Source organism: Schistocerca cancellata, chromosome 11 (assembly GCF_023864275.1).
Source record: "Schistocerca cancellata isolate TAMUIC-IGC-003103 chromosome 11, iqSchCanc2.1, whole genome shotgun sequence".
NCBI lineage: Eukaryota > Metazoa > Arthropoda > Insecta > Orthoptera > Acrididae > Schistocerca > Schistocerca cancellata.
In genome coordinates, this window is record NC_064636.1 from 119,375,186 (window position 1) to 119,393,387 (window position 18,202).

Consider the following 18,202-nt stretch of genomic DNA (forward strand, 5'->3'; position numbering starts at 1 on the left):
CTCTGGGGTTTCCTTGGGGATGACTGATGTTTCTGCTCAATACAATGTGCAATCTGTTCAGACAATTGTCTTTGGAGTTCCATCATAACTGTTTATTTAAAGTCATACTTGGGCGACCTGCACTGGCAGTGTTTACAAACTGCACAGTTGGCTCAATAAATGAATTGTTCTTGATTAAATTAAAGATTTATTGTTACTGTGGTCCAACAACTTACCGCAACCGTACAGCGCCTTACTGCCACACTGGAATATGGTGTTATTTGTAATAGCACATTCTTACAAATAACTTTACAATAATGAATTTAGTTAAAAATATGTTTATTATTAATGATATACGTTTCGATTATTGTTGAGTTTTCATGGAAGGAAACTCGCTTCTTGCTACACACATTAGTCTATATGAATCTCACATTGTCGCTACTGTTGTGATTTTGGTAGACTAGCGTTGTTTTTACTTCAGAGGTGTGTATTGTACTGCTAGTGTCGTCTTATCCTGTCTATCCAGTGTTGGTGGTTGAACTGCCTGGCGCGGTCCACTGGGGTTTTCCCCTTGTCATTCCTGGCCGTGCTGTCAGCCCCTGCATCGAGTAGTGCAATCGCCTCCTCCGTGCGGCCGTGCTCTGCCGCAAAGTGCAGCGGCGTGTCCCCGTCCACGTTCCTGGCATTGGGGTCTGCGGAGGCCGCCGCCAGCAGCCGCACCACGGCCGGCCGGCCGCCCCACGCAGCCCAGTGGAGCGGCGTGTTCTGGACCCAGTTCTCGGCGTCCACCCCCGCGCCAGCCCCCACCAGACAGCTCGCCGCTTCCACGTGACCCTGCCAGGCTGCCCAGTGCAGTGCAGTATTCTTGTTCCCATCCGTCGCACCCACACCAGCCCCAGCTGCCAACAGCATCTGCAGCTCTTGCACTGCCCCATCGCTAGCTGCCTTGATCAGCCTCCTGCCTTTCTCCGCTGCCGAGAGGGTCCTACACAAAACACAGAAATTCTCGTACTTTTCTTCAAACACACACTTCTGATGAAGAAACGTATCAGAGTGGTACAACTGTAACCAATTCTAAAACTCATCTCTCTGACAACTGATAAATCTCTCTTCTGTGATACAGAACACTGAGAAAGTCGTTTTATATTAACGTACAGATGCACAGTTGCGTCATCCTCTCAAATTCTCCATGCACTCTCCACAAAAAATTCCTACACTCCAACTCTCAAGATACAAAGTTATCACATTTTGTCACTTTAATTCGTGATCGTTAGTTTTTTGACCTTAGAATTCTGTCGTTGTAGAAGTTGTTGCCTTCCACTGCGTTCAGCCATTACTACGTCTCTGTGCGCAGCACTCCTCTCTGACACTTGCAAATGTGACAAATAATGCTAATGACGTCTCCTGATATTTAAAGAGAAGTTTCTGTTATTACAGGAACAAAAGTAAGTCCAATTATCTACAAGTGTCTTGACACAACCTCGTCAAACAGAGAAAGCTACTGTTAACCAGGAAACCATTTAGTAGGTACGTTTCGGGTACAGCAATGATACCAAACTGGGCTCCTCTACCCCTACACACAATCACACTCATTGACAGATGCACATACACAGAAGAACTAACACAAACAAACAAACAAACACACACATACACACACACACACACACACACACACACACACAGAAACATACACATAGAGAGAGAGAGAGAGAGAGAGAGAGAGAGAGACAGAGAGAGAGAGAGAGAGAAAGAGAGAGAGAGAGAAACTTTCGTCTTACATTCCTCTGGCTGTGATGCGCCTTAAGGCGACAGCGAGATCATGAGAGTAAATTAAAGTTTAATGTACTTGTCTCGGTATGACAACCGTTGGAAAGTAAATCTTGTTTCCTGGAAAGTGCTGCAGTATGTAATTTACATACGACAATCTCGCTAGGACGGGTCTAAACGAAAATACCTACATGCTGATAGAACGCACTGTGCGGCATGTGCTCAGGAGAAGAATTGAGTAACATTTTTTGGAAGTAAAGTTAATTAAGAAGTAATTATTTCCATTATTCTGGTAAATGACGTATTAAAATAATGAATCCAATATCCGCTGATCGATAAAATACATAATTCCTTTTTCTAGAAATATTTTTGCAGACAGGTTGGCAAATGATGCTGATTCTATTGAAAATCATACAGCTGACATATTCAAAACTCATTTTATAGTTCTGATAACTGCATGAGATAATAATGGTCCTTTTCTATATAGAGAGAAACAGACGTGAATCCTGAATGACAGTACAGGAACCAACAGCTCTGAAGCCCTTTTGACTCCCACAGTGTTTAACTTGGTATGGTGCTGGTGAAGGCAGTGTATTTGTGTTTGCCTCGCACACATGTTTGAGTGTGTGTATGTGTGTTTTGTATGTGTATGTTTTGTGTGTGTGTGTGTGTGTGTGTGTGTGTGTGTGTGTGTGTGTGTGTGTGTGTGTGTAGTCTGGTGAAGGTGTACCCACGGTGTGACACTGAATGTTTGAAGTAGTGCTACTTAGTTTTTAAATGCACAGATCACTGACAGACGTCAAAGTCACATCTCCAGATTCAAAAAACTCCTACAGATGAGAGCCAGACTCTGAGCTGTTTGGGCAATTTAATACAGAGCTGTGGAAGCTGCTTCACAAACAGGCGATAATCTATCATTACTGGTACTTTAATGGTAATCATTTATAACCTGACCAGAATCAGTGACGATTTAAGACACTTAATCTACTACGGTTTCTCATTACTACTGATTATTTTATGGAATCCCCACTTTAATTACAGCTCGTTGCCTCATGAGTACACCCAGTGTATGATCCCCTCTCCTCCAATCCAACAGATTTTCTGGGTGGACAAGATGCTGCAAGTCAATATTCATTTAGATCATTCCTATGTGGGCTTCTGTGCCACAAAGTTTTTCGCTGTTAAAAAATGATCTGCTAGTCTGTACTCTAAATCTGCTGCTAAAGCAGCCACACACAACTTCTACAGAGCGATGAGTCTTTGCCTTTCATATGTGTGGTTATTGGGGCTGGTAGTGGTACCACCCAGCACGGGCGTGCCTCAGCTGTGAACCGATGACAGCCACCTCCTATACTCGAGTGATCTCTGATGGGGTGTGGTGTAGCAGGCCATTTGTTGAGTGGTGTTTCTAGCACTGATGTACAATGGATATGGTGGAGACCTGCAAACCATGCCCAAAATCGCATGCATGAAAATGAAAACTACACGTCATAACTTTCCTAGCATTTTCTCTCATATTTTTGACAAATATTACATACATATCAACTTTGTTAGTAATAATGAGTCACTCCCAATTCTTTCAGTATTTAGCAGCAGTCCTTCCACTGCCCAAAAAATTTCCTAACAGAACACAGCCAGTGGTGTGTCACTTTCTATGTAATGACAGAATCTTCAAGACTGCCTTTAGTATCTCAATGCTACAGGACATGCAGATGTAGGATCTCAAACCATAGGACTGACTGTGCCCCCATAAATTAAAAGTTTGCTCTCTGCATAAGGATTACTGTATGTAGAATACTAACAGGAAATGGGGTAACTTATGATTCACTCTGAAATGTATGAATGACTTTATAAAAAATTTGTTATACTTAACGGACTTTTAGCTGAATGATTCTCAAAACAGTGTTTTTCATTTATAATTTTGGCACACAATTTTTCCTCTCCAGTGATGAAAAATAATGTATCACCTCATGAAAGTGGCAGGAACACAAACCTACTATAAAAATATAATTCAGTTATAGTAAGTAGTTTTGAGAGGCACCCGGCCGGGGTGGCCGAGCGGTTCTAGGCGCTACAGTCTGGAACCGTGCGACCGCTACGGTCGCAGGTTCGAATCCTGCCACAGGCATGGATATGTGTGATGTCCTTAGGTTGGATAGGTTTAAATAGTTCTAAGTTCTAGGGGACTGATGACCTTACAAGTTAAGTCCCATAGTGCTCAGAGCCATTTGAACCATTTGAGAGACAGTATGTGCCATAAGCAATAATTGAAGTGAAATTAATTTAATGCACTAAGAAAGAAGTTGAACTTGCAAAGTAATGTAATGAACATTAGTGACATTTTAAATTTTGTTTCACATCACGACCGCAAGTTAGATTTCCTGCTTAACATCAACAGACACTTTAACAGATTTTTTTAATCTTTCACTTTGAGAGACAGTTAATAGGATTTCTTTTCTTTAAAATAGTGATTTAGTGCATTGATGATCAGTATATTTCGGTTTAGGAATGCACTTGAATTCCGTGTGTTTGTAAGTTGCTCTGTTGGTGAACATGTTTTTTCCACCATGCAGCTCCATTCATCGTTTGTCTACTATTCAGATTTACAGGCAAAGTAAACTTGGAGGAATAGGAAACTGTATAATTTATCTGTGATGGGAACATTATCACAAATTACCTCCTGTCTGCTGGCTCAGAGTTTTGTGGCCAGCAAGGGATTATTTAGATTATTCCCTGAAAAAAAACTGTGTCCAACTAATACTCGGAAACAGACTCTAGCTTGTGATTTATTAGATCTACATTGATCGAAGTGTATCTGCTAGATGCTTCATACGGAATGAGAATGTATTTGGACATAGCAGTAATTTCTTGTCTTTCGTTACGTTCAGTTCCATGACTTGAGATCCAACATCTGCATGTCCTGTAGCATTGTGTCACTAAAGATGGTCTTGAAGCTGCTGTCATTACACATGAAGGAATACACCACTGCCTGTGTTCTGTTTGGAAATGTTGTGAACAGTGGAAATACTACTGCTAAATACTGTTACCAAGGGTATAAGTCTTCATGAAAGTTACCACTTGTATCTTACAAGTAATTTTTGTGTCACAGCCGTCTACCCTTTCAAGCACTGACATACGATTATGTTCCTAACTAACTCAGACCGTATTGTAAATTGTGGGAAAATACGTAAGATCCGCAAGCATCCTCTCGTCAGTTACATTTATGGAGATGATATTTAGGCTAGCTTTTTGAGCTGGAACTGTTTCGTAGTCAATTACTGGTCTTGCTGTTCAAACGTGTGCAGTTTTCTGCAAATTTTAGTTCCTGTTGAACTGCAAACTGATTTATGAGCATTTTCCTTACATATCTTGTTCATCTTGGAAACCTGAAGTCCTTGTCATATTACGAGATGTGATTTAAAATCAGTAGCATGTGATGTTGCTGGAAGCAGCCATCCCATACTAATCTGGGTTCCTACGTATAGTGGTGTCATAAGATGCTGACTAACGATGACTGTGGATGCCTCGTTAATTATAGCACTGTATATCATGTTAGTCACTCATCCGTTAAATCGCATTTCGCTCACAGTCATATTAAAAATTGTTTTTCACTCGGTCATATGCATTGTCAAACCCAACTATCATTTTCGCTGGTTGTGATTTACAAGATGAGGTCTGATATAAAATATATCTGTACATTCTGGCAATAGATCTGACATGTTCCTAGCTATAGTACTACGAAAACTGCATTGAGCTCGATTCTTTATGAGAAGCAGTTGTAGTTGGTTGGTTGGTGTGGGGAGTAAAGGGATCAAACTACGCTGTCATCCGTCCCTTTCCCAACATTCAAACAGCTCTCGGGTTAAAAACATTACCAAAACGATTTCGGGAAAGTAAAAGGCGAAAGACTGACTCGGAGAAACACTGAAGAAGAAAACAAAAAAGGCTAACAAAAGGGGAAAACGTAAACTAAAAGGAAAAACAGTGGATGGTATCAGAATAATATAGCAGATGGCCAGGACTGGGTGATCACAACAGGAATAAAGGATGAGCAAGCCACCCTGCAACACACTAAAACCTCCAGCCTTAAAGACAAGGCTAGACGAACTTGGACAGGGAAAATACGAACACTAAGGCTAAAAAGCAACAAAGAAAGAGTGAGGATGAGTTAAAATGAAGGTAGAAAAAGCCAGATGCTCACCATTAGATTGTGTGATAAGAAATCCCCTCACAAATAAAGCGTAAAACGATGTCAACCGTTAAGACATTGTCTCCCAACACCATTAACAGTGTGATGGGAAGGTTAAAAGTCCACTGCAGAGCAGCTAAACTAGGACAGTCCAGTGAGATGAGGACGACAGTCAAGTGGGACCTACAGCAACACTGAGGTACGTCCTAGCGACGGAGGAGGTGTCTATGAGTCAGCCAGGTGCGGCTGATGTGGGGTTAGCAAAGGACAACAGGCTCCCTGCGAGTGGCTTGCAAGGATGATTATCACAGATTCGTATTCTCCTTGACAACACATAGTTTATTTGGTGTACTGACCGTGTGTCATTCAGCATCCCAGATCCTGAAAACTTAACAGCATAAGACCAACTGGAGATCAGTCTCCAGTGGGAAGATCTCCAGAGTTGGTTTACTGGTAGCATGTTTGGTCAGCTTGCCAGCAAGTTCACTGCCCAGGATCCCAGCATGTCCTGGGGTCCTAATGTAGGTCACTGAATGTCCGCTGTCGCCGAGGGTACAAAAAGAGACTGCTGGATAGTTAACAGCAAAGGGTGGTGATGGAAGCACTGATTGAGAGCTTGTATGCTACTTAAAGAGTCACTAGAGATGACGAAGGACTCACCTGTGCAGAAATGGATATGCTGAAGAGTGCGAGAGGTAGCTACCAACTGTGCAGTGAAAACACTGAAGCAAACCAGCTAGGAGCTCTGTTCAGCATGTCCAACGTGAGCATAAGCGAAGCCAACAAGAGCCATTGAGCCATCGGTGTAGACGGTTTCTGAGTCCTGGAACTCACCAAGAACAGAGAAAAACTGCCAGTGGAGGCCACAGGTGGAACTGAGCCTTTTGGGCTTTGCGATAGGTCCAGACGAATCAGTGGCTGTGGTATGGACCACGAAGTGAACACATAGAAAAGTGATAGAAGGAAAGTGTCGAGATCAGTAAGAAGCAAACACAAACCGTAATTGGCATCCCCAATCTGTGCTGCTGTTGTCAGGGATGGATAGCCATATTAGGGAAAGGAGATCATAATTTGAATGGTAAGGCGAATAATGAATATGGGCAGTATAATTCGCAAGCAACTGCTGTCACCTAATTTGCAATGGAGGAACACCAGCTTTTACAAGGACGCTGGTTTGGGAAGCTCCTGTCGCACAGTGGTGTATAGAGTCCAGCAGCTGGAATGCTGATGGCAATGCAGTACCACACACCAGGCATCCATAGAAAAGAAGGGACTGCAAAGTGCTTTGCACAGCTGCAGCAGTGTAGGGCGATCAGCACCCCATTCGTTGTGGTGCAGGCATTGAATAACATTAACATGCTGCCAGCACATTTCCTTAAGCTGACGAAGATGAGGAAGCCAAGTATCAAAGACCAGTCCCAAAAAGCAGAATGTCTCCACTACATTAAGTAGTTGGTCATCAAGGTAAAGTTCCAGATGGAGATGGCAGTACAACAAAAACAGAAGGGCATGACACAAGTCTTGGCAGCTGAAAACTGAAACCTGTGAGTGAGGACCCACTGCTGCACCTTTTGTATGACTTCCAGCAGTCGACGTTCAGCCACACCAACAGAAGAGGAGCAAAGGGAAATACAAAAATCATCAACATATAGGTGGGGAGATATTGAGGACCATTAACGATGATTAATAAGACTGGAACGCTCAGGACAGAGCTGTGTCGGACTCCATTCTCTTGGATGTGAGGCGACCAGTGTGAGGCACCAGCTCGAGCTTTGAAATGCGTATAAAAATTGGGAGCGAGCCACAAAGACACCACTCATGCAGAGTAGAGAGGATGTGGTGTCGCCAAGTGATATTGTACGCTTTCGTCAGACCTAAAAAGGCGGAAATGAGGTGCTGACGCGGGGAAAAGACCATTCAGATGGCAGTCTCCGGGTAGAGTAAGTTGTCAGTGGTGGAGCGAACTCGCCAGAAACCGCCCTGGAGCCTGAAGACGCTGAGACTTGAGGAGCCAACACCACGGCCAACTCACCATACATTCAAGCAGCTTGCACAGAACGTTGGTGAGGCTGATAGGACGATAACAGTCCAAATCTAGCAGGTTCTTACCAGGCTTTAGCACTGGGATGATCATACTTTCCTGGCACTGCGATGGGGAGTCGCCATCGCTCAAGATTCAGTTGATGATGACAAGGAAGTGGCACTGATAATCCACTGACAGACTTTTAAGCTTTTGGGAATTGATTTGGTCTGCCCCAGGGGTTGAGTCAGGAGAATTGGCAAGGGCACTGAGCAATTCCCACCCACTGAAGGGAGTACTATATGGCTCGGATTGGTGTGAAGCGAGAGATAGGAATTGTCGTTTCACCACTGTTTAATTCTCAGATGCTGAGGTGCGAAGATAATGATCCATGAGACATTCTCCAATTATGAGTGGATCGGCATATACAGCTCCATCTCGAAATTCCATGTATACCTGCAGGAGTCCCATATCTGTAAAGGCATCTGAGCTTGGTCCAGACCTGGGAAGGAGAGGTTCTTGTGCCAATGGTGGAGTTGTATCGTCCCCAATACTACCATCATTCAATGAGCTGACATACCTGGACATGATGCTGTTTGAAGGCAATGACGTGCTCTAGAAATCCATGGTGCTTATGATGTTGAAGGGCCCACCTACAGTCTCTAATGGCCACAGCGATTTTGAGTGACCACCAAGGCACTGACTTCCACTGGGGCAACCTGAGGAACTAGAGATTCAAGATTCGGCTTGGGCAACAACGGTAGTAATGGTGGTCCTATACAAAGGAGATTCAACAGTTGTAGTGCACTTGAAAGCATCCCATTCAGCCTTGGTAAGAGCCCATATGGGCAAGTGTACAGGTGATGCTGGAGTAGGGACAGAAAGAGTGGAAAGTGGTCACTACCACACAGGTCGTCGTGAGATCTCCAGTGGATATAAAGGAGCAGACGAGGACTGCAAACCAAGGGATCAACGGCTCAGTATGTGTCATATGTCACAATAAAGTGAATGGGGGCACCTGTAATGAGAAGGCAAAAACTGAGGTGAGTTAGTAGATCATTGAAAACCTTACCACAGCAGCAATCTCTGTTCCACCCCAAACAAAGTTAGGGGCATTAAAATCACCCAGAAGTAGGAAAAGTGGGGGTGGGGGTGGGACTTGAGAAATTAGGGCCGCTAATACATGGTGCAAAACTTCATCGTCTGGAGGGACGTATATACTGCTGAGGGTAATTTCCTGCATTGTCCTCACAGCTCCCAAAAATGTTTCAAGGGGCATAGATTCGCTACAGACATGGACATAGATGCAGACTCCACCTTGCAGTCTGTCACAGTCAGTACATTTTTTGTAGTACCCATGTCAGGCACAAAGGGCTGGGGTCCACATTACAGGAAACCACGTTTCCTGAAAAGCAATGCAAAACGCAAATGTAATGCTTAAAAGTTGTCATAATTCAGCGAGGTGGGACAAAAAACCGCCGCAGTTCCACTGGAGCAATAGGTAGTCAGTCATTTGGGAATGCATGAAGGGATCAAGGAGACAATTTATGCCTCAGTGTCACCATGAGTGCTGGTATCCAGGACGCGTCTGAAGCGTCAGCAAGATCTAGGACCTTGAGGGATTCTACTATCTCCACCTCGTCCTCAACCTGGAACTGCTAGGGACTGGTGGTGTTGGGACCACTGGTGAACCATAGTAAGGTCAGCTTTGAAAAGCGCGCCACAGCACGTAGCGTGAAGTAGTCACCCTCTTTTCTCTGGCGGGGGTGCTGTTGTCGCAATTGAAGGCTTCGGTGTCTCCCTCTAGAGGGAAAGGGGAAAAGTGGGCTATTCGCGTGGATTTATGATGTGTCTGTATGGGCTCTTGTGGAGTGTTTGCAGTTGCAGCATGAAGAAGCGACTTCTCTGCTGGTGCCAGAGGGACAGCGCGCAGATCGCGGCACCAGCGTAAGCGACTCGAGCAGCGGCTCCATGGTACGCGGCGTTAACTGCTCGTCGCGAAAGGAATCTTCCTGAGCGTGGGTCGCGAGGGGCCTAATTGGCAGTTCGGCCGTATGCTGTCGACCGGCGAGGAGGTTCTGAAAATAGGCGCGCATTCCTGCGTCCGTTGAAATGGCTGGCAGCGGGCGGCTCGGCAGAGGTGTTGCGTTGGTTCAGCCTGGGAGTCGTAACGCACCAGAAGTTGAGTACTGATTGTTGCAGATTTTATGAAGTTTAATTGAATTCAATTTACTTATTCTTGTTAATTATATCAACCGTATATTTTGGGGGTTTCCCGCCATTCATTCTCGTCTTCCCACCTGCGGGAAGGTGGTAGGGTGGTCCGTTTGTCCCCTTTTGAGGACGAAAGGGGGCAGGGGGCGAGTCAGAGTAAATCTGTGGTTCGGATTGCTTCTTTCCTCTCCCAGCTTACCTACGGGTTTGGTTCAAATGGCTCTGAGCACTATGAGACTTAACATCTGAGGTCATCAGTCCCCTAGAACATATAACTACTTAAACCTAACTAACGTAAGGACATCACACATCCATGCCCGAGGCAGGATTCAAACCTGCGACTGTAGCAGTCGCGCGGTTCCAGACTGAAGCGGCTAGAACCGCTCGGCCACCGCGGCCGGCCACCTACGGGTTTATTCGACTGTCAGCCTCTGCTATGTCTGTGAAAGTCTAAGGCACCAATGGCTGTACTGTTTAAAATGCAAGACACTAAGACCTGATCCATTCTCTCGCCTACCATAACTGGTATTACTAGACTCACATGTAAAAGGTACTCTAAGAAAGAAGAAAAAATTCCTTTTTCTTCGTAGTCAGAACGTGTCAATTGCATAAGGAATTCCTGCTCATCTGGAAGCTCTACCTTACGTAAATTTGTGTTTATGTATATATGGCTATAATCAAGCAAGGTTGTTAATGTATGCCATAGTGGATTATTTTATATTGTATATAGCCAGCAAGAACTGTTGTGTGTTTTTTCAATTCAGTACCTTTTAAGGCTTTTACTCGACGTGCTTACGTGTTTTACACAGTTAGTTGGTTATGAGAGTGTTTTCTTGCCATGAAAATGTTTGCCATTTCATTACAGGTAGAAATTGTTGCCTTGAAAGGAGAATGTTGCAACGGTTCGCAAGTCTCAACATGTGGTGCTGGAATTGCTGTGGGAAAACATATGCCCAAATTACCAGCAGTTAAAGCACCATATAGGGGGTGGGACGTATGGCTTTACATCACATCTACACTCCTGGAAATTGAAATAAGAACACCGTGAATTCATTGTCCCAGGAAGGGGAAACTTTATTGACACATTCCTGGGGTCAGATACATCACATGATCACACTGACAGAACCACAAGCACACAGACACAGGCAACAGAGCATGCACAATGTCGGCACTAGTACAGTGTATATCCACCTTTCGCAGCAATGCAGGCTGCTATTCTCCCATGGAGACGATCGTAGAGATGCTGGATGTAGTCCTGTGGAACGGCTTGCCATGCCATTTCCACCTGGCGCCTCAGTTGGACCAGCGTTCGTGCTGGACGTGCAGACCGCGTGAGACGACGCTTCATCCAGTCCCAAACATGCTCAATGGGGGACAGATCCGGAGATCTTGCTGGCCATGGTAATTGACTTACACCTTCTAGAGCACGTTGGGTGGCACGGGATACATGCGGACGTGCATTGTCCTGTTGGAACAGCAAGTTCCCTTGCCGGTCTAGGAATGGTAGAACGATGGGTTCGATGACGGTTTGGATGTACCGTGCACTATTCAGTGTCCCCTCGACGATCACCAGTGGTGTACGGCCAGTGTAGGAGATCGCTCCCCACACCATGATGCCGGGTGTTGGCCCTGTGTGCCTCGGTCGTATGCAGTCCTGATTGTGGCGCTCACCTGCACGGCGCCAAACACGCATACGACCATCATTGGCACCAAGGCAGAAGCGACTCTCATCGCTGAAGACGACACGTCTCCATTCGTCCCTCCATTCACGCCTGTCGCGACACCACTGGAGGCGGGCTGCACGATGTTGGGGCGTGAGCGGAAGACGGCCTAACGGTGTGCGGGACCGTAGCCCAGCTTCATGGAGACGGTTGCGAATGGTCCTCGCCGATACCCCAGGAGCAACAGTGTCTCTAATTTGCTGGGAAGTGGCGGTGCGGTCCCCTACGGCACTGTGTAGGATCCTACGGTCTTGGCGTGCATCCGTGCGTCGCTGCGGTCCGGTCCCAGGTCGACGGGCACGTGCACCTTCCGCCGACCACTGGCGACAACATCGATGTACTGTGGAGACCTCACGCCCCACGTGTTGAGCAATTCGGCGGTACGTCCACCCGGCCTCCCGCATGCCCACTATACGCCCTCGCTCAAAGTCCGTCAACTGCACATACGGTTCACGTCCACGTTGTCGCGGCATGCTACCAGTGTTAAAGACTGCGATGGAGCTCCGTATGCCACGGCAAACTGGCTGACACTGACGGCGGCGGTGCACAAATGCTGCGCAGCTAGCGCCATTCGACGGCCAACACCGCGGTTCCTGGTGTGTCCGCTGTGCCGTGCGTGTGATCATTGCTTGTACAGCCCTCTCGCAGTGTCCGGAGCAAGTATGGTGGGTCTGACACACCGGTGTCAATGTGTTCCTTTTTCCATTTCCAGGAGTGTATATATAAAACACCTTGATTTTTTGGGAAATGAACCTACCTCAAAGGACAAGATGTAGGCACCAGTAGCAACCCTATTGGTTTTCAGTCCCGTATAGATATCCCGAATGAAGTGAACACCCCACTTCTCTAAATTTGTGAGGTGCTTGTCGTCAGATTGCAAGAGAAGGTCCTGGTGGAAAATAATCCCCTCGACCATGTTGTGGGGGACCATGTTGATGGGGGATGACAGAAAGAGGAATATGACTGAGCAGGTCACAGGAGAGCAATGCTGACGATACTGTCTAATTTAGGACTGCCACATTTCTCATTTTCGACAATACAGCCACTTCGTCAAACTCGTCCTCCAGGTTCTTGATAAAGAAAATAGAGGCTTTATAGCCAGAAAGCAGTGCCCATCTATTCTGCTGCAGACTAAATACCTTGGCGAACAAGGTTCTCTCTTTTCCATACACCTTTGTTCCTCCCATGGTGTAACTACGGAGGGGAACAATTCAGGATCATATCTGTCAACATTGTAGTTTACCCTGCCCTTCTTAGAGATTGCTGGCGCCAGTCACCAACAACAGATGACTTGGTGCACTTTATTGCAGGTCGTGCGCCCTGATGCCATGCACTCTGATCAGAGGCTCTCTCCACAGGCGCCACCCAGCCACAGCAAAGGCCAAAGAATCAGATTCAGTATGACTGTCACCCTTATTTAGCCTTCCTGTGCATAATTCTGATTAAATTTATGTGTGTGTTATCTCTACACTTACACAGCACTGAGCTCTCGAAAATTATGGACTACTGCTTTGTAGGTGTGGAGGTGCCGTCTGATAGCGTGCTAGATGTGTTCCATCAGGTTCACACGATGCAAATTATGTGGACGAGACAAGACGAGTTCAATATCATTCTGCTCCAGTCACTGTACCACAATCCTGTCTTCGTGACAGGGCCATCGTCGTTGAGGAAGACATAAAGCATGAAAATGTACAGGTTATCTGCATTAGTGTATAGGTAATCCTCAGCTGTCATGGTGGCATCGGTGACAGATGTCAAATAAGCCCAGATGATTGCACACACCACATAGTCCGGCTTTCGCTGTTCAGCATATATGGACCTGTGCATCTTTTGTGTAACTGTCCCCCTGGACGATGGCATGTCTGGACATGGCCATCTGCATAATGTAACCAAAAGAACATGATTCATCCTACTAGAACATACGTTTCCAGTGATCCACTGTCAAGTGGTAGTGACGGTTCTGGCGTAACCACGAGCTCCAGAACGAAGACAAAGAACGGAATACCAGAGAACGCAGTGAAACGACATGGGCCAATGGTGCACTGATTAGGGCCGCACCATACCTGCAAGAAGTGAATATAAGCGCCGCTCCTGACAGGCTCGCCTGGACATTTGTGGACAGAATTAGCATGGCATAGCAGAGAGTGCTACGAGAACTGATATTTGTGATCCACAAACTTTGTGACAGACTTGCCTGAACACTGCATGTTGCACAAGACTCTGACTTATATTGCATGTCGCTCATCGTTTGCGACACCTTTGTACATTAACATTATGCATTGTTAATCTGCTTTAACGAAGTGAAACCATTAAAATTATTAACTTGAATTATTGTATAGAAATTCGAGATGGTAGCATCCCTTCGGCAACCTATACGAGGCGAGTGGGCAAGACCCAACAGTTGGCGACAAGGATGGGATGGTCCGTCAACTTGGCGCTTGCATGTATCTTCTTTAAGTTCCCGATGCTTTCCAGTGCCGCCATCAAAATCAACTTCGCCACTGTCCTGTACACGATGATTTTTGAGTGTCTCTTCCCCCTGATTCACGGGTCCAGAGAGCAAAGCGGCAACAGCACATCAAGACACCGCAGGACGACCCCATTGAGGTGGAGCTTTCGCCTCCTCCGCCTCCTCTCGTCCTACCGATACAGCTGGATCCGCCCACAACACAGCAGTCGCCGCCTTCTACATGTTCTACACCAGGAGGTGGACGCATACCCTTCTGGTGGTATCCAGGGGGGCCATTTTTGCCAGAGCACAGGCCAGATGGCGGAGTACGGCTGGAAGCTTGATGTCCCCTGCAGCCACAGCTTTCGGCCCATCGTTGCGCCTACACTCATTCATCCCCCGCCATGGTCGCACTCAATACAAGACCCCTAAAGTTAAGTATTGTCAATCTGCTTTATAGAAATAAAACTACTAACGTTTTATGCTTAAGTCATTGTGTAGAATTCTGAGAACGCAGCATCCATTAGGCACCCTATACAAGACGAGTGGGCAAGATCCAAGTATGATGATTTAATCTGTCCACATGCAAACTTGTATCAGATCATGCAGTATGCATATTCACATTCAACAACGTGTGCCAGGTTTTTGCTGTGAACCACTTGTCCCGGCACCAGAATTCTACTGTGCCGCCAGACCACCACCTGCCCTGCTGTACAAAACTCTGACCTCAGTGTTCTGAGATGGGATGTGGGCGCTCAACACATCACTGCCTGCTCGTGGTTTCACTGGTCTCCAGCCACTTTCTCTAGATGCCGACGACACTGGCACGTTCGAAGCCTCTCCGTTTCTGAGGTTATCATTCGTAGGCACTTAGTCTTTCATAACTTGTGATCTTTTATGTAAGGTGTTTTACGCCTTCGCACAGCCGTCAGCGAGGAAGGTCTTAACTTTCTTCTACCTGTAAATCGATCTGCTTATTGGAACCAAGCATAACAAAAGTCTTTCTCGACACACGTTCTGCTCTCTTCTTGTTATCCTTACTAACACAATTCTCGACCAGTCTTTAAAATCCTGTCGTAGTTTGTTTTGTGTTCTGTTCTAACATTTATTTCCTTCTCCAGTGGTTTCCTCATCGCTTTTTTAGAAATTTTATTAGGATTGCGTCCCTCAGGTTTTCGTAACTCGATAAATTGGTATAATTCCTTTCCTGTCACGTACTTTACTGAGATTCCACTAATTTTGAATATACTGCATACAATATATTTTAAACTTTTTCCTCGACAGTATGTACACTGAGCTTAACGATATCGTATGGTTCGCGGTGTGCATGTTTGCTTGTCACCTCAAGCAGAGAGGTACCTGGCATTTCTACAGATTTTCGCTGTGGTCTGTCTCTTTAGTAATTTTTTTGTATACTTTCTTCTCGTTGGCTGTTAGCATGCACCTCTTCTTGTGTTACATCACCAGCATTACTTTTATGCCTGACATTTGGCAAATGCTTGTCAGTTTCCAGTTCGTGATGTAACTCTAGAATAAGTGTTCTGTCTTCCATGATTATGTATTACTGTGTGTGAATTGTATTGTCCACCTATGGCGTACGAGGCTTTTAAATGTAAATTGAATCTACAGCTTATGCATGCCCATGGATGACTGTCCTGGTTCACCAAAGCAGGGAGTACTGGAATCTCTGTGGAGCAGGCGTTGTGTTTCCTTAAATTCACGTATGGACTTTGTACCAAAATATAAACTTTACAATACCTCTTTCGCTCCCATATATCGCCTTGAATAATAAAGAAATTCTTATGTCACACAATACCTTATTTTATTACGCCTTAATTATATTAAGAAAGCATGTTGAATACTGTCATTGTTGCTAATTGAGGGCATGTATACGCATAGTTCACGTGCAAAATACATAGTCTTTGACTTTAACAGTAAGTGCATTAGCAATGAAATCACTATATGGTCCTGTGCATTCACTACAAACACATAATACAGCTCTCTTGGAAGCCTTACTATGCTTCGCAGCAGGTGCATAAACACACTGCCTGTGTCCAGTGGCCTATGGAAGGACAGTGAGGCTACGGCAGAGGAGCATGCTATTCAGAATGCTGCGTGCTTTTGGCACCACGTCAGTAGAAGCTTTGTGTGGTTCTGGGGTCTTGCCGCATTGACATCATTATCCACCACAGAGTGGCGGTGTGCTGGGTCATGAGGGGTACACACTACAAGATTCCAGTAATAACAGGGGAAAACTTTGTAGACATGAGTCAACTAAATAACAGCCACCTTGAGACCTGAAAAATGGACTGGGAAATGACCGACAAAGGCCATCGTGTTTTCTCCTTCTCCCACAGTTTACAGGTACAGCTTCATCACAAGCATACGGATCCAAGCCGTGCCGTTGTCCACATTGCGACTGGGCTTGAACGGAGTGGGCCTTAGCTAGAGCACTACACGCACATGTGGGGCATATGGGTCTCCTGAACATGTGACATTACATTCAACACCCTCACACATATAAGATCTGTAACAGAGTATAAGGACATCAAAGAAAGGCTACGAGACCCAGACAAATAGTGTGCTCTAAGCGACGCAACTGTTAAGGTTTCAAGAACGCTGCACTGCACAGACGAGGAAACTCATATGGCAGATCTCAGACAAGCACATAACAACCACAACAACAGGATCCTTGGGAGGACACAAACTCAGACACACCACAGACATTGACGTAGATGTGGGCACAGAAAATGACACAAGCACAGCAACAACATCAGACAAAGACTCATATTATAAGACGTTCAATACCTAAAACAGACAAAAAAAGATAACTATAAGAAAGGAGGCATCGCATGTGATTTTTTCATTTACCTGATATGTATTTTCAATACAACAGTTAAAAATGGGAAGGAAAACGACTAACTGAAGAACTGAGACACTCATTACATCTAAGGAATATGCTATATGGTGAGGCGAAACTTTAGGTTCTGTGGTTCCACTCCAGCCTATGACATTGCTTACAGATAAAAACATCATGCTCAGAGACATACAAGATTACAGCACACATACGACATGTATATGGGTAACTACATCTAGCCATGGCAACACAAATAGTGCAATAGTATGCCCTAGATAAGATCAAATTAGTGTCACTACTCCATAGACAGTATAAACAAATACACTCGCAGTCACTCGTGATGTATTTCATTTAGTAAGGTTTCTGCCAAGGCCCTCCCACATGGAATGGCAACCACACAAATCATAATTTATATGTTATATTTTGTTTTAACAGTAAAATAATATTTGGAGATCATTCCTTTCCTAAGTTTCTATTTTCTGTTCTAAATTACTATGATTTATTAATAATCTATTTCCTACAACTAATTTAATTTACTTTGTAATTAATTGATATTACCCTCCTTTTATAGCTCAAAACTAATTTTACTAGTGATGTAGAACAATGCAGTATTATATGTAAAACTGCATAATGCACGAGATGCTTTTTAAAATGTCAGGTAGGAGGTCTTTAAATATGCAACAAATATAATGCAATGTGCCTTCACAGTTTTTCGTGAAGTCAACTACCATTATCTGCTACCATCGACAATCGATTTGCATTAATATAAGTCGATATCAGGATCCATTTAGGCAGAAATTTCCCCATGCTGAATCAAGATCTGTTTACAGAAGACCTACTATGCCACTACATACGACTCCACCCGACCACACGCGCAGCAGGATTGCAGATAAGCACGAGCAGTCATCTTGACCATTATGTAGTGACCACCGAAAATTTGTCCCATACTGGCTGTCGAATACGGACTTCTTGCTCATCACAAGCAGTTGCCTATACTACTAGGCTG

General features: G+C 45.0%; 1 protein-coding gene across 1 annotated transcript in view; it reads right to left on the minus strand.

The window, feature by feature from the left end:
* Positions 1-301: 301 nt before the first annotated feature.
* Positions 302-18,202, minus strand: part of LOC126108750 (ankyrin-3-like) — a 67,211-nt gene continuing 49,310 nt past the window's right edge. The window contains exon 6 of the mRNA XM_049914094.1: positions 302-964. Within this exon, the coding sequence (XP_049770051.1) occupies positions 478-964 (487 nt within the window). The 3' untranslated portion in view covers positions 302-477. The remainder of the gene's footprint in view (positions 965-18,202) is intronic.